The sequence below is a fragment of the Tachyglossus aculeatus genome, chromosome 4, assembly GCF_015852505.1.
Source record: "Tachyglossus aculeatus isolate mTacAcu1 chromosome 4, mTacAcu1.pri, whole genome shotgun sequence".
Taxonomy (NCBI): Eukaryota; Metazoa; Chordata; class Mammalia; order Monotremata; family Tachyglossidae; genus Tachyglossus; species Tachyglossus aculeatus.
The window spans coordinates 22063284-22086581 of NC_052069.1; the positions used below are offsets into that span (position 1 = coordinate 22063284).

The following is a 23298-nucleotide window of genomic DNA, read 5'->3' on the forward strand; positions in this document are numbered from 1 at the left end:
GCTGACCGGATTGTCTTTGTCCAGAAACGTTCTGGGCATGTTACTCCCCTCCTCAAAAATCTCCAGTGGCTACCAATCAACCTGCACATCAGGCAGAAACTCCTCACCCTGGGCTTCAAGGCTGTCCATCACCTCGCCCCCTCCTACCTCACCTCCCTTCTCTCCTTGTCCAGCCCAGCCCGCACCCTCCACTCTTCTGCCGCTAATCTCTTCACCAGGCCTCGTTCTCGCCTGTCCCGCCGTCGACCCCCAGCCCACATCATCCCCCTGGCCTGGAATGCCCTCCCTTTGCCCATCCACCAAGCTAGCTCTCTTCCTCCGTTCAAGGCCCTACTGAGAGCTCACCTCCTCCAGGAGGCCTTCCCACACTGAGCCCCCTCCTTCCTCTCCCCCTCCTCCCCCTCCCCATCCCCCCGCCTTACCTCCTTCCCCTCCCCACAGCACCTGTATATATGTACATATGTTTGTATGTATTTATTACTCTATTTATTTTATTTGTACATTCTATTCTAGTCTATTTATTTTATTTTGTTAATATGTTTTGTTTTGTTCTCTGTCTCCCCCTTCTAGACTGTGAGCCCACTGTTGGGTAGGGACCGTCTCTATATGTTGCCAACTTGGACTTCCCAAGCGCTGAGTACTGTGCTCTGCACACAGTAAGCACTCAATAAATACGATTAAATGAAGGAATAAGCTTGGAAGGTGGGAAGAGTGATGGTCTGTAATATGAAGTGAGAAGGAGTTCCAGGCCAGAGGCAGGACTTAGGCAAGGTGTCATCAGAGCAATAGATGAGGCAGAGGTACAGTGAGTAAGATGACGTTAGAAGAGTGAAATGGGGGGGTCATGACGGCAGTAGGAAATCAGTGAGGTAGGGTAGGAGGGGGTGGCTTTAAAGCAGATGGCAAGAAGTTTCTGTTTAATGCAGAGGTGGATAGAGAAGCAGCGTGGCTTAGTGGAAAGAGCCCAGGCTTGGAAGTCAGAGATCATGGGTTCTAATCCCAGCTCCGCCACTTGTCAGCTGTGTGACTTGGGGCAAGTCACTTCACTTCTCTGAGCCTCAGTTACCTCATCTGTAAAATGTGGATTAAGACTGTGAGCCCCACGTGGGACAACCTGATAAATCTTTTATCTACCCCAGTGCTTAGAACAGTACTTGGCACATAGTAAGTGCTTAACAAATACCATCATTATTATTATTATTATTATTATTATTATTATTATAGGCACTTGTGGAGTGGAGCCATGTGGACTGAACTTTTTTTTTTTTTTGGAAAAATGAGCCAGGCAGCAGAGTAAAGTATGGACTAGAGTGGGGAGAGACAGGAGGCAGGTAGGTCAGTGAGCAGGCCAATATAGTAGTCACAGTGGGATATAAGTGTTTGGATCAGCATAGTAGCAGTTTGGATGGGGAGGAAAGGGTGACAAAATCTGGTGACAGATTAAACACTGTGAGTCGAATGAGAGAGACGAGCCAAGGTTAATGCCACGTTTCCACTGCCCACTTGTGAGATAGGGAGGGTGGTGGTGTTGTCTACAGTGATGGGAAAGACAGGGGCGGGTGGCGGGGGCACACAGGGGTTGGGGGGCAAGAAGAAGAGTTCCGTTTTGGACATGTGTAGTTTGAGGTGTCAGTGGGATATCACAGTAGAGATATCCTGAAGGCAGGAGGAAATGGGAGACTGCAGAGAAGGAGAGATGTCAGGGATGGAGAGAGAAATTTAAGAATCATTGGGGTGGAGATGATAATTGAAGCCATTTGAGCAAAGAGTTCTCTGAGGGAGTAGGAGAATAGAAGGGACCGAGAATTGAGCCTTGAGGGGCTTCTACTGTTAGACGGTGGGAGGCAGAAGAGGACCCGGCAAAAGAAGCTGAGGAGCAATCAGAGAGATAGGAGGAGAACCAGGAGATGACAGTGCCAATGAAGCTGAGGTTGGATAATATTTCCAGGAGAAGGGAGTGTCCCAGTGTCAAATACAGCTGAAAGATTGAGGAGGATTAAGATGGAGTAGAGGCTGTTAAATCTGGCAAGGTGGTCCCTGGTGACCTAAGAGAAGGCAGTTTCACTGAAGGGGCCAGGTGCCAGATTGGAGGAGGTCAAGGAGAGATTTGGAGAGAAAATGAAGGCAGCAGATGTAGACAACTCTTTCAAGGAGTTTGGTGGAGAATGGTAGGAAGGAGATAGGGTGATAATTGGAGGGAGCCGTGGGGTCATGGGAGGTTTTCTGTTTATTTTTGGATAGGGGATACATACATGAGCATGTTTGAAAGCAGTGGATAAGAAGCCACTGGAAACTAAATGGATGAAGATGGTGGTCAGGGAGGGAAAAAGGGAAGGGGCAAGTGTTCCGATATGGTGGGAAAGGATGGGGTTGGAGGTGCAGGTGGAGAGGGTAAATTTTGAGAGGAGGTGGGATAACCTCTTGAGATACTGCTGGGAAAGATGGGAGAGTTGAGGAGGAGGCAGGAGGAGGGAGGGACTAGACACGATTAAAAGAGATTTTTAGAGAGATCATGTCTGATGATTTCACTTTTATCAATAAAGTACGTGGCCAGATCATTGAGTGAGAGGGAGGGAGTGTTAAATGTCTAAAACAGCTGGAATAGGCATTTGGTAGGGAGTCAGTAAGGATGGAGAAGTATTGTTGCCGGGAGGAGGAGAGGACAGAATTGAAGCAAGCGAGGATGAAGTTGAGATGAACGAGGTTGACCAGGTGTCCAGTCTTCCGGCAGCAGCATTCTGCAGCTTAAGCAGAGGACTATAGCCATCTCTCCATTATTCCCAAGCAAGTAACAGGATTACCTTGCCTCTCCTTACCCCTAGCATAACAACAGTAAACCAAGCTCTCACCTGGGTTTGGCAATAACTGTTTTCCATTACCCGCCACCCCTTTCTCCTTGAAAATATAATATAGAGCTGGTTATATACTTGCTTAGTGTTACCGTATCACAGCTCAGTTATTTAAATGCTAATTTTAAAATCAGTGATGCAAATAGCTGCCAAAAATGATTTCAATGTTCCTCTTCTCCATTTCCAGCATTGGGTGATGATGATCAACTTCTGAATAAATGGTTAATAAAGTGGGGACCATCCCCCCTCCATTATTATTGCTCATCTTTCTTGGTATTTGAAATAAGGCACTATATAGCATGTGATCCAATAAAAAAATTATGTAACAACTTAAAAGTTAAATTTCAAAACCTGTAACTTGGAACTGAAATGTTACCACCTCATACTGTTCAACTCCAAATGCCAAACAATTTCAGTTCATACAAAAGTAACACACAGAAATTAAAGGAATCTTTTTAGGTCAGGCCATTAGATCGAAAGTAGGATACAGTTGATAGCTCACCTCTTTTAGGGCTTTTAATAATCGAGGTCGCTTTTCTTCAACACTTTCCCTGGATTGCTGCTTAAGTTTCCTTAGCAGTGCTGTAACTAAATTTTAAAAATAAAATTAATTTATTTCCATTTTATAACCTAAAGTTTCCGATTGGCACAGCAGTCTCAGGTTTACATAGCGGCTAAAATTACGGATTTCGGTTCGAACCAATAGCTATTTCTCAAGCCCTTTCTCAAATTTAGGGGGTCTCTCAGTATTACAAATGTGTAAGACAATGAAAAGGCAAGCACTCTTCTCTACATTTGTGGGTAAGCTCCTTGATGGCAGAGATCATGCCTACCTCTAATGCACTGTAAACTGATAAGCACTTTGTACAATGCTCGGGGCACAATAATAAGCGCTCAAATCACTGGAAATCCAAACTGGAAAGCAAGGCTTTATGGCACTACTTCCAATCCTTCACCCTTCCTCTCTCTTCCTCAACCAGTACCAATTCCTGGACTCTCCCAGCAGGCCCATACTGATGGTAGTGGCTTGGCTCTAGGCAACTGCAGGGTCCACAGGATATTCCAGATCCCAAGCTCCCAGGGGTCCTGGGTTGGTTTCGGATCTTCAAAGCCCTTCGGGGACTTCAGGTTGCTGGTTGGCAGGACCAGGGTTGCTATGAAGTGTCCCAAAGTGAACCTGTTCCATCCAACAGCAACCCAAATTCTGAGTCTTCAGGGGCCACCCTGAAAGCAAGCGGTCTTCAAGAGACGTTGAGACCCAGAAAGGGCCTGACTCCCCCGGACTACTGCTGATGGGAGCAAAATCAATGTGGGTGTGGGGGCTTGACCCAAATCCAAAGAAACAAATCGAGCAGTTGCTCGACTTACTACATTTGGCTCCAGGTCAATCGGAGTGTACCTCATGACTGCTCAACAAAACAACGAGCAATGGCTCTAATGAAAACTGGTCCCAGCACCACTTAGCCCTGAAAGTAACAGGTATCGTTCAGCAAAATCGGGCATGACAAAATAGTCTCAGTTCCCAGAACTGACATTTTGGACCACTATAGGGGAGAGAGCCCCAGTGGTAACTGAACATATCCTTACACTTCTTGAAAGGGGGAGCAAGCACACATAAACTACTCAAGCTCCTTTACTTCCCCGCACATTAACATTCCTTCTACAATCTATTTTTGAATTGTCCTATATTCAATTGAATATTTTTTACAGCAGATGATCCTTAATACTAATTAACTGGAAGAGAATTTACATCTTTCCCCAAGTCACAGACTCTTAAAAATTGGTGGCAGGCCTCGGTGTCTAGAAGCCATGATTTTCACACTGTGAGCCCACTGTTGGGTAGGGACTGTCTCTATATGTTGCCAGCTTGAACTTCCCAAGAGCTTAGTACAGTGCTCTGCACACAGTAAGCGCTCAATAAATACGATTGATTGATTGATTCCCGGGGTTACTGCCTGCTGTGGGGGGTTGACTTGGGCAGTATGATCCTCTGTCTATAATGGAATCCAAGCTTGCCTGCTGTCAGAGGACATGGTGAGGGAGGGGGGAGAGGAAGGAGGAGGGAGAAGACAAGCGTCATCTCCCTCTGCCGTTTCTAGTCTAAGGACAGAATCGAGGCCAATGCCTGCCATCTTTGCCTCCAGATCCTTCCAGAAGCCGGATTTATTTAGCCTTTTCACCTTGAAGCTGGCGAAATATCTAGAAAGTACCTTCCCTCACATGGGGAGGGAAGATTAAGGGATCCAATGGCCATATAGGTTCAGTGAATTTGACAAAGGCAGATCTTCCCAGAACTGAAGACGGGAGGAATGGAGGAAAAGATGGGGAAATGCTGTTTCCCTTCCATCTATAAGGAAGAGAAAGCTATGAAACATTTTGGACACTGAAAAGCATGATGTTCTTTCTACTTTCTGCCTATAACTAAGCAGAACCAGGTTTGCTTCACACTGCCAGAGGCATTTTGTGTGATGCGTTCCTCAGCGGTACAACTATTTCCAGGTGCTGCAAAGCCACACTTGTACACAAGCACAATTGCTCCTGGGCAGCGCCCACCTGGTAGTGAAATTTTGGCTCCACTGGATCAGTTTTGGCTTGATCCAGACCGTCCGATCCAATGGTTCAGTCCGGGCCAAGGCCGCACTTGGACAAGAGAGATCCTTTACTGTCTTCAAAACGCTACTTGCACTCTTGCCATCACTGCCATAAATAACTTCCGTCAAACATAGTTATCTTTGCAATAAAGGTGTGTTAATAAACGTCATTACAAAAAAAAAAATCAGGCTTTTGTGAATTAGTAGCTGCATTCAAAATCGATCATCTCATGCAAACAATTCGAGCGCTCAAAACAAATCCGTTCAGATTTCTTACTCATCTGTCTGTCTCCATAACTGATAGCTTCTGCCAGAGGGCTCCATCCCTGAGCATTTTTCACCTTAACTGGAGCATTATGAGCCAAAAGCAAATGGGCACATTCTATAACAGACCAAAAAAAAAAGCGACAGTTTAGTTTAAAACTACAACAGTGGCAAAACACCTCCTACATCAACCCCTTTCTTTCCCCCTAAACTGCCACTATGCTGGGGACAAATTCTGGTCTTGCCTTGGCTAGACTCTTGCATTAGCCTCCTTACTGGTCTTCCAGTCTTCAGCCCCTCTGCACTCCCATCTGCCCGCTGCGCCTCGGATCATCTTACTCATACTTCCTCACCCGGCCCGCATCTCTCCTCAAAACTCTCCTGAGGCTCTTTGCATTAAACAATAGAAGCTCTCTTCTACCTGGACTCATCTTACCTATCAGCTCTCTTCACCTGCTATTCCCCAACCCACTGTCTTCATTCCTCCCAAGCCAATGTTCAGCCATACCTCTGCTCTCGACTCTCCAGTCTCCTTCCCCTTCCACCTGCTGTTCCTTGGTCTTGGAACTCCCCTCTCTCCCCACATTCAAATCCTTCCTAAATTCCCACCTCCTCCAACAAGCTTTCCCCCGATTAACTTCCCCAGCATCCTGAACCACCACATCTCTTCTGCCCAACTCTAGCTTAGCACTCATGTATACACGTCCACTTTATATATTCTGGCAGTGTTGCAAATATTTTTATGCGTCTTCCCCGTTAGAATATAAACTCCTTGAGGGCAAGGAATGTGTCATTTCATGTATTGTATACTTCCCAAGCACCTACTCTAGTTCTTCTAACACATGTGTCTAAACATGAAGTTCATTCAGATTTCAAAAATCAAGTGATTTTTGATTTTAGAGAAGCAGTGTGGCTCAGTGGAAAGAGCACGGGCTTGGGAGCCAGAGGTCATGGGTTCTAATACCAACTCTGCTACTTGTCGGCTGTGTGACTTTGGGCAAGTCACTTAACTTCTCTGTGACTCAGTTACCTCATCTGTAAAATGGGGATTAAGTCTATGAGCCCCACGTGGGACAACCTGATCACCTTGTATTCCCCCCAGCACTTAGAACAGTGTTTTGCACATAGTAAGTGCTTAACAAATGCCATCATCATCAAATGAGATTGTAAAATTAAGATTGGTAAAATATATTAAAAAACCTAAGAATATCCATTGATAGTCTGCATATCCTTATTATCTGCCATTTCCCCTACTAATGTACTTTAATGCCCATCTTCTCCTTTAGACTATAAACTCCCCGTGGGAAGGAATTGTGTCAACCAATTTTAATGTACTGTACTCTCCCAAGCACCTAATACAGTGCTTTGCACAGAGTGAGTGCTCAATAAATGCCACTGACTGAATATATTCCTTAAGTACACATCACAATTAAACTAAAATAAATCATGTACCCAATTTCTCCCATTTCAAGGCAGAACATTATTCAATCGTATTTATTTAGCACTTACCAGGTGCAGAACACTGTACTAAGCACTTGGGAGAGTACAATACAACAGAATTAGCAGACAAGTTCCCTGCCCATAACTACTCCTATCAAAGAAACAATTTCCTCCGTGCCATTCCTTGATAGTTTGGGAATCTTATACATTCATGTACATTCTTTACATCATATATTATAAAGTATTCATTTATATTAATGTCTCCCTCCCCCTCGAGACTATAAACTCATTATGGGCAGGGAACATGTCCGCTAATTCTGTTTTATTGTGCTCTCCCAGGCACTTAGTAAAGTGCTCTGCACCAAGTAAGCATTCAAATACCATTGATTGATTATTACCTCTTTAAAGGTACAGTATTATTTAGAAGCTTGTCATACTTAGATAATCCCCTGGGAACCTAAAAAAGATTTTCTCTACCTCTTAGATTGTGTGTGCCGCTTTCTGATCTGATTTACACTGTATCTATCCCTACTGTTCGTCCAACGGAAAGAGGGCATTGCTCTGGAAACTCAGGAGACCTGAGATTTAGTTTTGGTTCGGCCTTTAGCTGACTGACCCGGGACAAGACCGCCCATGCACTAAGCACTGTGAGAGACCCCCCTGACTCCCTGCTTGTGCTCTGTCTCCAAGCTAGAGCAGAAATGTCGTGAATGAGAAAGAGCAGAAGTGACGCTTTGCAATCCACTAGCTCTATAATCAATTCTTCTGCACAGCTTCTCAGGTCTCAAGTGTCAGGATTAAGGCTCAGCCACTATTCTTGACTGAAGACTCCATCATCTAACCCATTGCTTTGCACAGTACTCTGCCATAAACCAAGTGCTTAATACCATTCCCGGTTTTACCCCAAGGAAATAACTGGCCCGGCAGGGTCTATATAGTGGTTGGGGAGAAAAAAAACGTAAAAATCCCAAACATTAGTAGTTGGAAAAAATGTGTTCTGAGAACCTGGGAAATGAATCCCCAAGAAGAAGCTGGGGAGAAAAAAAATAGAGAAGATCAGTTTGAGAACTGAGCTTTGGGGTTAACTTCTGAAGGGCAAATAGCACTTACTGAATACCCACTGAGTGCAACGCACTGCACTAAATGCTTGGGAAAGCACAACAAAAAAAAGGGACATGCTCCTTGCCCCCAGGGAGCTTACACTCTATTGGGGGAGACAGACATAAAAAAGATTTACAACTGGTATAGTCAGAGTGAATAACTCAATGCCTAATTGAATAGGCAGATATATACAAGTACTGAGGATGGTCAAATGATGATGTCTTGGCAAGTCAAAAGTATCTGGGAAGTGAAAGAAGAACAGAAGATCAGGAAAGCCAGAACAAAATAAGAGTACGGGTTACCTAAAAAGAGTACACGTTATCAATAGACCTGTCTTTCATATTTCTTTGGAAGCACTGTTTCCTGAAAAAGACTAGAAATCCAGTCTTGGCCTAATCTGACCCAGTTTTCGGCCTTACCCGCTTTTGGAGAACAACTGCAGAGGGATGTGTCTCAGCTTCAAAAATCCCTTCCCATCCTACAATTAAGGGCAAAACTTTTTCAATCTTTGAAACTACGTCAACTATGAAATCAAGAGCTCCAAAAATTATGCAGCCAAAAGCCATTCTGAACTTATCTATTTTTTTCCCTATAATCCAAGGACTGTTAGAAATAGTAATAGCATTTATTAAATGCTTCCTGTGGGCAGAGCATAGTTCTGCTACTTCAGGCTCGGCCCATCCCTACGGGACATAAATAATTTACCTTTTACACATTAAGGCAATATCTGAGGGACTCGGGTTGGAACTGGCTTGGTGTTAAAACCAAGTATCGGGTGCCAAAAAAATCGGGGCCGCCCCACCACTCAAAGCTGATCTTGGCCTTTGACACCCACAAGACCATGCTACCAAAGACTGAGCCAAGTTAATGGCTGGGGAGGTAAACCACAGGAGAAGGGGCAAGAATAAGGGTGAGTTACTGAAAGGGAACAGGCCACAGAAAGCACTGTGGTTTCTGTAACAACTGAGAAGATGAAGGGTGAATTCTGAACATTCTCCCCCAATCGATAGTATTTATTGAGCACTTACTGTGTGCAGAGCACTGTATTTGGTGCTTAACTACGAGCTAAACTGTGAACTCGTGGACAGGGAATGTGTCTATCAACTCTGTTGTACTGTACGCTTCCAAGCGCTTTAGTAGAGTGCTCTGCACCCATAAGTACTCATAAAATACAAATGATTGATTGACTGGGAGAATACAATATAACAGAATTTGTAGACATGTTCCCTGCTCACAAGGAGCTTACAGTCTAGAAAAGGAGACAGGCAGTAATATAAATAATTGAAGGACACGTACGTAAGTGCTGTGGGGCTGAGGGTGGGGTAAATAAAGGGTGCAAACCCAAGTGCAAGGGCAACACAGAAGGGAATGGAAGAAGAGGAAATGAGGGCTCAAGTCGGGCCCTACAGATTTAACAGGGAAAAAAAAATGTGTTTTAAGAAGAATGATTCTCTTTGCCCCTAACAAAGGGTGTGGCAGGAAGAAGCGAGAGAAAGCATATTTTGCATTTTTAAGCAACTGTCTTTCACTTCCCAATTTGGTAGAACTTGCCAAATCAAAGCCAAAGCTAACCCAAGAGGAAATATATTTTGGTGAAGGGATGAAGTACACTGGCGCAAAGCATTCTACAGTTTCCAAAGGTTTTTAAAACTATGTGCAAGGGGAATTTTTATATCAAAATTAAAAGTCCACGTACTAACCTTTACTTCCCAACATTACAGCAAGATGTAAAGGAGTGTTTCCTGAAATTTAAAAAGACACATTAAAATTAGAAGATAGCATGGCTTCAAAAGCATTCCCATGTCATTGGGTGACTCCCTCCAGGTTTGCAAAGGGTATATTTGGATCTTGGAAACAGATTTTCTATAGCTGCCCAGCAGAGGCTGAACAGCAATGGGCACCAGAGGCAGTTCTCCAGTAGTCCTGGCTTTGAGGAAGAGAATTCAAAGTTCCTGGGGCCAACACAGACTTGCTAATGGAAGGTTGGGCGTTTTCAAAGTCACGTGGTCCACAGAAATCTTGGTTTGTCTCCTTTATGAGACGCAAACTACCTCTCAGTGCCAGACCCACCTGCACTGTCCCCGGAAAGGAACACCTTTTTTTTTGAGCCACTACACTTGTAGTGAGAAGTGTCATCATCTCCATCTCACTGGAAAGTTATACTCTGGGTGTTTACAATTCCCTGTACTGTGTGCAGAGCACTGTACTAAGTGCTTACGAGAATACAATACCACAGAGTTCGTAGGCATCTTCCCTGCCCATGAAGAGCTCACAGACTAGAAGGGGAGACAGACATTAAAATACATTATGGAACACGTACATAATAGTAATAATAATAATAATCTTGTTTTCTGTTAAGTGCTTACTATTTGCCAAGTCCTGTTCTAAGCACTGGGGGAGATACAAGGTAATCAGGTTGTCCCACATGACGCTCACAGTCTTAAACCCCGTTTTACAGATGAGGGAACTGAGGCACAGAGAAGTTAAGTGACTTGCCCAAAGTCACACAGCTGACAAGTGGCGGAAGCGGAATTAGAACCCACGACCTCTGACTCCTAAATCCATGCTCTCGCCACTAAGCCACACTGCTTTTCTAAGTGCTGTGGGGCTGGCTGAGGGGTGGGTGAATATTAAGTGTTTAAAGGGTACAATCCAAGTGCAAGGGAGATACAAAGGGGAGAGAGAGTAGGGGAAAGGAGGGCTTAGTCAGAGAAGGCCTCTTGGAGGACATGAGTTTTCAATAAGGCTTTGTAAGTGGGGAGAGTGACAGCGAGTCAGAAATGAAGGGGGGAGGAAGTTTCAGGCAAGAAACAGGATCTGAGCAAGGGGTTGACAGCGAAATGGATGAGATGGAGGTACAGTGAGTAGGTTGGATTAGAAGAATCAAGTAAGCATGCGGGATTGTAATAGGAAATTAGCAAGGTAAGATAAGAGAGGGCAAGTTGATTGAGCACTTTAAAGCCAACGGTAAACCACAGGAGGTTGTTGAGTAGTGAGGAAATATGGATCGAATTTTTTTTTAGAAATATGATCCAGGCGGAAGAGTGAAGGATGGACTTGAATGGGGAGAGGCAGGAGGCCAGAAGATCAGCAGAGAAGAAAGCTGATGCAGAAGTCAAGGCAGGATAAGTGCTTGAATCAATGAGGTAGCAATTTGGATGGTGAGGAAAGAATGGATTTTAGCAATGTTATGAAATTAGAACTGACAGGATTTGGTGACAGACAATTTGTGGGTTGAATGAGAGATGAATTGAGGATAATGCCAAGCTTATGGGCTTCTGAGACAGGGAGGATGGTGGTACTGTCTACAGTGGTGGGAAAGTCAGGGGGAGGAAAGTGTTTGGGTGGGAAGAAAAGGAGTTATGTTTTGGATGTGTTAAGTAGAGATGTCGAAGGTGGGAGAAAATAGACTGCAGAGAAGGAGACGGATTAGGGCTGGCGGGATGATTTAGGGTATCATCCACATAGAGATGGTAGTTGAAGCCATTGGAGCAAGTAAGTTCTCCAAGGGAGTAAGTGCAGATGGAGAACTGAAGAGGACACAGAACTGAACCTTGAGAGACTCCCACAGTTCGGGGTTGGAGGCAGAGGAAGAGTCCACGAAAGAGACTGAAAATGAGAGCCCAGAGAAAGGAGAACCCGGAGAGGACATTGTCAAGCAGTAAAACAGTCACATGAGCTTTATTCTCTCTGACAGTGAAGTTGCTAATGTGCTGTGAGCTGCCTATGAGAGAGAAAAGGAGATCCTATTTGGTAGCTATGGTACTTATTAAATACCACGTTCCAAACACTGTACTAAAACATTGGGATATATTCAAATATAACATGCCAGGCAGTCCCCATCCCAACTGGGGCTCCCAAACGAGGTGGGGGTAGACAGACGAAGACAAGGTAACAGTGGATGGCAGGTAACAAAAAAGAGTCAACAAACCCAAGGGACCAAGTCAAGACAAGTCAAAGAAGTGATCTTGTCCTCAACATTCCCACTACTCCACTTCTCTCTCTCTCTGTCTCTCTCCTTTATCCACCAGATAGCTTAAGTCAGGACTGTGCCTATTGAAATTTTGGATTCAGCTGGAAAACCAGGGCAAATCAGGAACAGCAGCTGGAAAGAAAATACTATGGATTCATGTTTAAACCACTGTTGTAATTTCAAAGCAGCATTTTTATTTGGCAATTGCTGTTTGATCTTGCAGCCACAGTTTGTCCCTAATCAATCAGTTAATGACACTGAGTGCTTACTGTGTGCAGAACTCTGTACTAAGCGCTCGGGAGAGTATGGTACAAGAGAGTTGGTAGACATTTTCCCTGCCCATGAGGAGCTTACAGTTCAGAGGGGGAGACAGAAATTAAAGCAGGCCTTCCAGCCAATGGGGGATGAAAGTTAGGGCTACTGATGTCTGTGATTGAGGATTTCCTGTAAAAACAGATACCTGGCATTTCACTTGGTAAGAGGCAGTCACAGCTTCTGCTCCCTCAAGCAGCTTGGCTCAGTGGAAAGAGTATGGGCTTGGGAGTCAGAGGTCATGGGTTCTAATCCCAGCTCCGTCACGTCTGCTGTGTGACCTTGGGCAAATCACTTAACTTCTCTGAGCCTCAGTTACCTCATCTGTAAAATGGGGATTAAGACTGTGAGCCCCACATGGGACAATCTGATCACCTTGTACCCGCCCCCGCCCCCGCCCCCAGAACTCAGAACAGTGCTTCGTACATAGTAAGCGCTTAACAAATGCCATCATTATTATTATTATGATGATGTAAGATGAGGCAGGGACCATGTCATCATCACTGCTATCGCAATAATAATAATGGTATTTGTTAATGCTCACTAGGTGTCAAGCACTGCTCTAAGCACTGGGGTAGATACAAGCTAATCAGACACAGTCCCTGTCCCCCATGGGGCTCAAAGTCTTAATCCCCACTTTACAGATGAGGTTTCTGAGGCACTGAAGTTATGGGACTTGCCCAGGGTCACTCAGCAGGCAAGTGGTGTAGCTGGAATTAGAACCCAGGTCCTTCTGATTCCCAGGCCCGTGCTCGATCCACTGAGCCATGCTGTATTTGTTAAGTGCTTACTATGTGCCAAGCACTGTTCAAAAAGCTAATCAAGATAATCAGGTTGGATACAGTCCCTGTCCCACATGGGCTCACAGTCTAGAGAGGAGGCAGAACAGGGAAGCAGCGTGGCTTAGTGAAAAGAGTGCAAGCCTGAGAGCCAGAGGATCTGAGTTCTAATCCCAGATCCACCACTCATCTTCTGTGTGACCTTGGGCAAGTCACTTAACTTCCCTGTGCCTCAGTTTCCTCATCTACAAAATGGGGATTAAATCCTTTTCCAACTACTATGGCCGTGAGCCCCATGTGGGAGGGGCTGTACCCAACAGGAACCTTACATATACCACAGTCTTTGTTCAGTGCTTGGCACATAGTAAGCACTTAAAGATAAGTAATATTATAACAATGACTAGAATAAGAAAAACAGAATTCCCATTCTTCAGATAAAGAAATTATGCATAGAGTGTAAGTGCCTTGAAAACTTATTTCAGAATTTGTGCTCTATATACTGAGGATCCCCAAATTAAAAGAACATAGTTATACAATGGAAAGGGAGGAAATTAAAGCCAAGAATCCAACAATCACTGTTAATTATTCAAAGGGCATGCACATTAAATTCACAACAAAACCCAAAAAAAGCGAAAACATTTTAATTACTTGACTTACAAACAAAATATATTCTCTGAGCCTTATTTCCTAGCTAAAGCAAATGCTGAGTTCCATCCCAAAAGGCCACGGAAACATGCTCCCTCAATCAATCAACTGTATTTATTGAGCACTTACTGTGTGCAGAGCACTGTACTAAACGCTTGGGAAGTACAAGTTGGCAACATACAGAGACAGTCCCTACCCAACAGTGGGCTCACAGTCTAGAAGAGTCTAAATCCCACAGTCTAAACCCCTCAATGAGGTATTTCTTCTCTTATTTTACAGTACTCATTTAGCCATTAGAAAGATTAAACAGGTAATTAAAAGGACATTTCAGAAAAATGTCAGTTTAACATTTAAGTCATTTAAAGGGTGCTGAAGCCTACTAAAACTCTGCAAATGACGGACTTGCCAAGGCAACCAAAGTTAATGGAGAAAAGGTTAGATTCCACCCCATTAAGAGATCATCTGATAACATGGTGTAGAAAACAAGCTCTTGCCAAATCTAATGCTACTGTGCAGTGAAACTAGCTATGAGCAAATCATTTGTACTGGGTAATCAATTTTCAACAGAACTAAAAGTCTAATTCAGCAGAACTGATGAAGTCACGTGCAGGGAGTGACTGGAGCCATAATGGAAAACTGCTGCTGCAAAAAACTAGTGTTTTAAGTTTAAAAAGTCTTCCCTCATTCTCTTCCTCTCTCTCTCCCTCATATCAAGCGACCATGCTATGAACCATAACCTATTTGCACATGGGAAATGGACACCTAAAAATACAAATATGGACAAAATACTTTTGAATGATGAGTCAATTGAAAACTGGCTCTTTATTTTATTTTTATTTTTCCCCTTACTGCAGATCATCATCATCAATCGTATTTATTGAGCGCTTACTGTGTGCAGAGCACTGTACTAAGCGCTTCGGAAGTACAAGTTGGCAACATAGAGAGACAGTCCCTACCCAACAGTGGGCTCACAGTCTAAAAGGGGGAGACAGAGAACAAAACAAAACATATTAACAAAATAAAATCAATAGAATAAATATGTACAAATAGAGTAATAAATTTACTCTACTTAGATAATCTGCAAGGCTTCCACTAACCCAAACTGACATCACTAAATAAAACCTCTGAAGTACCTATATACAGTAAACTGAATCCGCATTTATAACAAAGGACCTTGTAAACATTTAAATATTTAATTGCCCTTAAATGGTCAAGATCCTACAATTTAATGGTAGGAATGGCACCTTTTTTTTTTTCAAAATTCCATTATCTATAATGCAAATATTCCTCATCTCAACTCCTTAGTTCTTGGTGAGGCAAACACAGGCAATCCTCTCACTTATGAAATAACTGGCTCTTGAAAAACCAGGTCTAAGTAGAAAAGTTGCAAGTCAGAAGCAGTTTTATCACAGGAACAATGTTCCTGAACCTGGGTTGCACATTCTATTTTCAGCAAACATTACCCAATACAGTATCCTCAGTTCTGGAAGCAGTAAGACCTACTGATGAAATGATGGGCCTGGGATTCAGGAGATCATCATCATCATCAATCGTATTTATGGAGCGCTTACTGTGTGCAGAGCACTGTACTAAGCGCTTGGGAAGTACAAATTGGCAACATATCTGGGTTAAGACCCCAGCTCCACCATTTGCCTACTGCGTCACTGTGGGTAAGTCACTCAATTTCCTGCACCTCATTTGTGAAATGGGGATGGCACCTCTCCTCCCTACCCCTTAGAATGCGAGTCCCCTGTGGGGCAGGGATTGTGTCTGTTCGAACTGGACTGAATCTACCCCACTGCTTAGTATTTCTTAAGTCCTTCACAATTGCCACTATTATTGATTCAGCTACATTAACGTATTTCTTCTTCTCCTTTCCCCCAACTGCCTGTGCACCCCACAACCCCCACCCAAAGCAAGCACAATACAGGAGGCTACCACTTTAGAGTCAAAACCTATTAATCAATGGTTTTTATTGAGCATACTCTACGCAGAGCATTGTGTTAGAGGATTGGGAGAGTACGGAGGAATAAATAGACACAATCCCTGCCCTCCCGCAAAACTGAAATGGTATAAATTTAGAAGTGGTCCATCTTAACTTGTAATATCTTAAACTGTGGACTCCCCATAACACTTTTCTGCGTCAAAAAGCATATGCCGGATTGCCAGTTCATTCATTCAATTCATTCATTCAGTTGTATTTACTAAGTGCCTACTAATAGCTTGGGAGAGTATGATATAACAATAAGCACATTCCTTGCCCAAAACGAGCTTACAGTCTACAGGGGTAGACAGACAATACAAAAAACTAAGATAACCAGCATGGCTTAGTGGAAAGAGTACAGGCTTGGGAGTCAGAGGATGTGGGTTCTAGTCCTGGCTCCGCCACTTAATAATAATGGTATTTGTTAAGTGCTTACTATGTGCAAAGCACTGTTCTAAGCGCTGGGGAGGCTACGAGGTGATCAGGTTGTCCTAGAGGGGGCTCACAGTCTTCACCCCCATTTTACTGATGAGGTAACTGAGGCACAGAGAAGTGAAGTGACTTGCCCAAAGTCACACTGCTGACAATTGGCGGAGCTGGGATTTGAACCCATGATCACTGACTCAAAAGCCCTTGCTCATTCCACTGAGCCACGCTGTGTGACCTTGGGCAAATCACTTAACTTCTCTGTGCTTCGGTTACCTCATCTGTAAAATGGGGATTAAGACTATAAACCCCACGTGGGCCAACCTGATTAGCTTGTATCTACCCCAGTGCTTAGAAAAGTGCTTGGCACATAGTAAGTGCTTAACAAATATGATTATTATTATTACAAATATCTAAATAAGTAGTGTGGGGCTGGGAGGGGGAATGAGTACGCTCATCCTCTAAACTGTAAACTCACTGTGGGCAGGGAATGTTTCTGTTGATTGTTGTAATGTACTCTCCCAAGCATTTAGTACAGTGCTCTGTGCAGGGTAAGCACTCAATAAATACAACTTAATGACTGAATAAAGGGAGCAAGTCAGAGAGACAGAGTAGAGAGTGGGAACAGAGGAAAGAAGGGCTTAGTGAGGGAAAGCCACTTGGAGGAGATGTGCCTTCATTCATTCAATCGTATTTATTAAGCACTTACTGTGTGCAGAGCACTGTACTAATTCATTCAATCGTATTTATCATCATCATCATCAATCGTATTTATTGAGCGCTTACTGTGTGCAGAGCACTGTACTAAGCGCTTGGGAAGTACAAGTTGGCAACATATAGAGACGGTCCCTACCCAACAGTGGGCTCACAGTCTAAAAGACTACTAAGCGCCTTCAATAAGGTTTTGAAGGGAGGGGGGAGAGTAGCTGTCTGATTTGAGGAGGGAGGGTGTTCTGGGACAGAGGCAGGACGTGCGTGAGAGGTTGGTGGTGAGATAGCCAAGACTGACCAACAGTGAGAAGGTTAGCATTGTAGGAGTGAAGGGTATGGGCTGGGCTGTAGTAAGAGAGTAGTGAGATGAGGTAGGAGGGGACAAGGTGACTGAGTGCTTTGAAGCCAATGGTGGGGACGTTTCGGTTGATGCGGAGGTGGATGGGCAACCACTGGAGTTTCTTGAGGAGTGGGGGAACATGTCCTGAATGTTTCTGTAGAAAAATGATCCAGGCAGCAGAGTGAAGTATGGACTGGAGTGAGCAGAGGCAGGAGGCTGGGAGATCAGCAAGGAGGCTGGTACAGTAATCAAGGTGGGATAGGGAAGTGATTGGATTAATGTGGTAGCAATTTGGATGGAGGGAAAAGGGTGGATTTAGTTAATGTCTGCAACATGTTTTACTTGGGCAGCTGCATTGCACAACTGAAATAATTACATACTAGGAGAGCCAATAACAGTCCCCAGTGAAACAACAATCCTACAAATATTATCTATAGACAGTAAGAGAAAACAATCAATGGTATTTATTGAGCGCTTACTGTGTGCACAGCACTGTCCTAAGCAATTGGGAATCTAGGAACCATCCTTACTGCCAAAAAGATAGAAAGATGACAGAGAAGGCACAGGGCAGTTGATTCCCTGCTAGGCTTTACCACTCCTCTCCTCTCCACCACCTCCCTGACCGGTCCTATCACCCACAGCACAGATCCTCTATAATTTGTAAACATTTGTAGGTTAATTACTAAATGGGCAGCAGTCTGAACCCACCTATGCACTTTTTTTAAAATGACATATGTTAAGCGCTTACTACATGCACTGTGCTAAGCGTTGGGGGTAGATACAAGCTGATCAGGTTGGACACAGTCCACGTCCCATGAGGGATCACAGTCTTAAGCCCCATTTTACGGATGAGGAAACTGGTGCAAAGAGAAGTTAAGTGGTCAAAGTTAAGTTAAGCCCATGGTCAAAACTAGAACTCAGGTCCTCTGACTCTCAGGCGCGTGCCCTTTCCACTAGGCCAGGCTGCTTCTCACTTGAGTCCCTTCTTCCTAAGCACTTTGATATTTACCCGACCCCCACTCTTAATAACTAATTATTATTATTATTATTATTATGGTACATGCTAAGTGCTTACTATGTGCTAAGCAAACACTGCTCTAAGCAGTACAGTAGATACAAGTTAAGCATGTTAGACACAGTCCCTGTTCCACATGGAGCTCATACTCTTAATCCCCATTTTACAGATAACAGAGGCCCAGAGAAGTTAAGTGACTTGCCCAAGGTCACACAGCAAGCACGTGGCGGAGCCGGGATTTGAACCCCTGTCCTTCTGACTCCCAGGCCCACGGTGTAGCCTCTAAGCCATATTTGCTTCCCTAACTTTATTGTTTTACTCTGTTGCTACCCAAAACTGTAATTTATTTTTATGCAGTTGGGAGAGTACAGTACTCTGTACCCAGTAAGCACTCGATATATGCCACTGATTAATAATGGTATTTAACTGCTTAATCTGGGCCAAGCACTGCATTTATCACTGGGGTAGATACAAGGTAACCAGAGCGGACACAGACTTCGAACCACAAGGGTCAAGAAGGAAAAGTAGGTTTCTTACTCCCGTTTTGCAGAGGAGGAAACTAAGGCCCAAGGGGGTTAAATAACTCACTGAAGGTAGTGGCAAAGCTCTCCTGACCTGCATCTCTTGACTCCCACAATTTCCATCAGGGCTCACTGCCTCCAAATTGTGAGTCTCATTTTGCATCATCAGATGCCTAATGGTTCCAATGACCACAGTGGAGGACATTACTATTCAATGTGTTACACTTGGTGCAGAATAGACAATTAAGGCATTTTTCATCTTTGCTGTAGTCTCTGGGCTTTAAGTAGTTTTGCAGACAGTAACAAACTCTGTTGCTGTTTTAAGTGTAAGTAAAAATGGGCCACAATGTATAAACTGGATTTGTGTAGTTTATCGAATTTTCAAACAATAATATTTCATAGTCAGAGAGCCAGTCAATTATTAAATTACTAATTTCAGTTCACATACATCTGTATGATACACGTGTTAATAAATGCCACTGGGCAGTACCAATCATTCATCATACATACGAGACCCTTTGGCAAAAGGATTACCACGTAACAGTTACTTCCAATTTGGAATCGAGCATCCTTTCATTTTTGGACTCAATCTCCTCTCCCTCTCTCTTTGTGCCCCATGATCAATTCTTGAATGCCAAAGGAGGTTAGCTCATTAAGTCAAAAGGGTTCTGAGAGATTTTCGACTAAACCTGAGAGCATGTACAAGTGTTCTGAAACCACATACGAGGGAAGGTGGACAGCAGTCAGTCTACCCAAAAGTCCAATGGGAGTAGACAGGGATAAAATATTGGTCTGAGAAAAGCCCAAATTAGCAATAAGCTGTAAAAAAGAAAATCAGTGACATTTCTATGACTTGGAGGAATCACTGAAACCTTACACTAAAAACCAAACCAGTCCCATTATGGGCTCTGTGGCAGGTCATTTCTTGAATTAATCTGATGAAGTGAGAAAGCTGCTTCCCATTTGAACAAGTACACAATATGGGAAAACAAAACCTACCAGTTTCTTAATTCATAACGTCACTAAGCCCAGTCCCTGACTGCAGAAAGGCACATGACTGTTTTAACAAAGAGATGACCCCTGCCTGCTAAACTAAGCCACACTGCAATGCTGGGAATATTTGGTTAAGGATGTCTCTTGGAGGCTGGCACAGGCGGACTGTGGCCAGAATCATGCAGCAATGGAAGGCACCAACACTGATGCAGCCAACTTCCTAGCTGGAAGAAAACTACAATAGAAGCATCTTTGAAACCCTGTGACACTTCCTTAATGTTCTATTTATAGAGAAAGAGGCCATTTGGGCACTTGAGTAATACATCCCCTTCCTGTTTGTAGAACTTGGCAGGAACAGCCTCAGATCCAGATGCTTTTCCATTCTTCATGGCTTTAACTACAATACTGAGTTTCTAAAAATCTGCAGGAATGACATCTTCAAATACTACTCAGTTCCTTATTGTTTGAAGGGGCTCCCAAGAGGGAAGGTTTCTTAGTAGAGTTATTCCATGAATACCCACGTGGTCCAGGGCACTGGACCAGACCCTTGCCAAGTACAGGGCAGCCTCTTGGCCAAACTGTAAGCTCTCTGTGGGCAGGGACTGTCTGTTCATTGCTGTACTGTACTCTTCCAAGAGCTTAGTAAAGTGCTCTGCACATAGTAAGTGCTCAATAAATACAACTGACTGACTGGCGGAAAGAGCATGAGTGTGGGACTGAGGACCCGGACTCTACTCTCAGCTGTGCCGCTTGAGGCTGAGTGACCTTGGGGGAGTCACTTCTCTGTGCCCCAATTTCCTCAGCTACAAAAATGGGGATTAAATACTTGTTCTCCCACCCTCTTAGACTGTGAGCCCCATTTGAGGCTAAATTGGAAGCAATTTAGAAGCAGCGTGGCTCAGTGGAAAGAGCACGGGCTTGGGAGTCAGAGGTCATGGGTTCTAATCCCAGCTCCGTAACTTGTCAGATGCTTGTCAGCTGTGAGACTTTGGGCAAGTCCATTAACTTTTCTGTGCCTCAGTTACCTCATCTGTAAAATGGGGATTAAGACTGTGAGCCCCACGTGGGACAACCTGATTACCTTGTATTTCCCCCAGCGCCTAGAACAGTGCTTGGCACATAGTAAACGCTTAACAAATACCATCATTATTATATTTGGGACAGGGATTATGTCTGACATGATTATCTTATATCTACACCAGCACCGAGTACAGTGTGTGGAACAGAGTAAGCACTTAACAAATACCAGTACTATTACTACTGAATAAAGAAGCAACACATTCCCTGTCCATAAGGAGTTACAATCTAATAGGAATAACATAAAAATAGTTACAGGTGCAGTCCAATGTACAACTGGACAGCCGTACGTATATACAAGAGAGCTGGGGATGGGGAGAACTGGTGAAACTGGCTAACTAGTTTATTTGGGTCAGGGTGCTGGGAAATTCCATGGCATCCCCAGGATTCCTTCCTTGCCTGTGATGACCTCTGAGCCAGCCATATAATTCAATTTAGGTAGGCTGATGTGGAATGTCTCTAAAGATTCTTCAATGACGCATAAAAGCCCTTGGTGTGTATTTGATCTCTCTCTATACCACAGGAGGAAACAGTGGGCATGATCTTCATGGCAGAGCAGACACAGGAAGAATGTAAGGAGCAACTTCAAGACCCCTACAAAGTGTTCAGAGACTCTATAAAGGTATTTGACACTGGTAAAACTGGGCTTTAGCCCTTATTTAAGTTTGTGTGGCCTGAAAAGTTTATCAAGATCTTAAAGCTCCTTCCCAATAATATAACCAAACAGCACCAGAATAACCCAAGGGGAAAAGCAGGGCTGGGTAGAAGTTCCAGTAACTTTTACCCTGTTTTCACGGTCATGTTTACGGGTGCAAACAAGGGATCTGAATGCAAAAAATCATTTTGGGATCTTCTGGGGAGCTCACCCACCTTAACAAGAGCACCATCAAAAAGCCCTTGAATCAGTTGTACAGCTGTACATGGCTGATGTCTTTGCTTCGAAACCCACACACAATAAGACATAACAATGTATAAGGGCCACTTTCAGAATTACCAAAGCATTGTGGGATGACAGTACATCAAAAAGACCAAGCCACTGAGTCACTGGGCTGACTTTCTGTCTGTGGTATCTTTCCCAGGTGGATAGCACGCAATCTTACTCATCTGGTTACCCCCACCCAGATGGATTTAATTCTTCCATCGACCCCAAACCAGTACTTCCTTGGGCTTCAGTGACAATCCCCACTGTAATGGCTCTGGGCTTCCCCACCCACCAGACTAGTCCCAAATGCCACTGAAAACCAGGGCCCTGGAGTTAGCAAACATCTCCTCTTCATGACAAGATACTAATCTATAAATCTTTTTATAAAGAAAAGAGCAACACTGTGGCCTAGTGCATATAGCACGGGCCCGGGGGTCAGAAGGAAACTCCTCACTCTCGGTTTCAAGGCTGTCCATCACCTCGCCCCCTCCTACCTCACCTCCCTTCTCTCCTTCTACAGCCCAGCCTGCACACTCCACTCCTCTGCTGCTAACCTCCTCACTGTGCCTCGTTCTCGCCTGTCCTGCCATCGACCCCCGGCCCATGTCCTCCCCCTGGCCTGGAATGCCCTCCCTCCGCACATCCGCCAAGCTAGCTCTCTTCTTCCCTTCAAAGCCCTACTGAGAGCTCACCTCCTCCAGGAGGCCTTCCCAGACTGAGCCCCCTCCTTCCCCTCCCCCTCTTCCCCCTCCCCCCGCCCTACCTCCTTCCCCTCCCCACAGCACCTGTATATGTTTGTACATATTTATTACTATTTTACTTGCACATATTTACTATTCTATTTATTTTATTTTGTTAATATGTTTTGTTTTGTTGCCTGTCTCCCCCTTCTAGACTTGTGAGCCCACTGTTGGATAGGGACCGCTTCTGTTGCCAACTTGTACTTCCCAAGTGCTTAGTACAGTGTTCTGCACACAATAAGCGTTCAATAAATACGACAATGAATGAATGAATCCCAGCTCTGCCAGTGGTCTGCTGTGTGACCTTGGACAAGTCGCTTAACTTCTCTGTGGCTCAGTTACCGGGTCCAACCTGATTATCTTGTATCTACCCAAGTGCTTAGTACAGTGCCTAGTGCATAGTAAGCACTTAACGAAAGCACTTAAATACTAGTAAAAAAAAGGTGAAGAGGATCACGAAGCCCCCAAGCCACCCAGTAAATCTGCCTCACCAAGATCTTTGGCTTTCTTTTAGATGCTTAAGTCTCATATGTTATAAACTTGGCTAGGGGCAAAATTGCCCCTAAGTATCATATTTGCATTTTATTTATTTCACCAAGAACCAGAGTGACTCCT

The 23298-nt window shown here is 44.1% G+C and overlaps 1 protein-coding gene across 1 annotated transcript in view; it reads right to left on the bottom strand.

Moving 5' to 3' along the window:
• The window catches only part of ANKRD13C (ankyrin repeat domain 13C), a 100174-nt gene that overhangs the window by 51918 nt on the left and 24958 nt on the right, over positions 1-23298 (bottom strand). Inside the window, exons 2-4 of the mRNA XM_038744995.1 lie at positions 9946-9987; positions 5718-5822; positions 3352-3437 (exon numbers count right to left, since the gene is read on the bottom strand). Coding sequence (XP_038600923.1) covers positions 3352-3437; positions 5718-5822; positions 9946-9987 — 233 coding nt within the window. The remainder of the gene's footprint in view (positions 1-3351; positions 3438-5717; positions 5823-9945; positions 9988-23298) is intronic.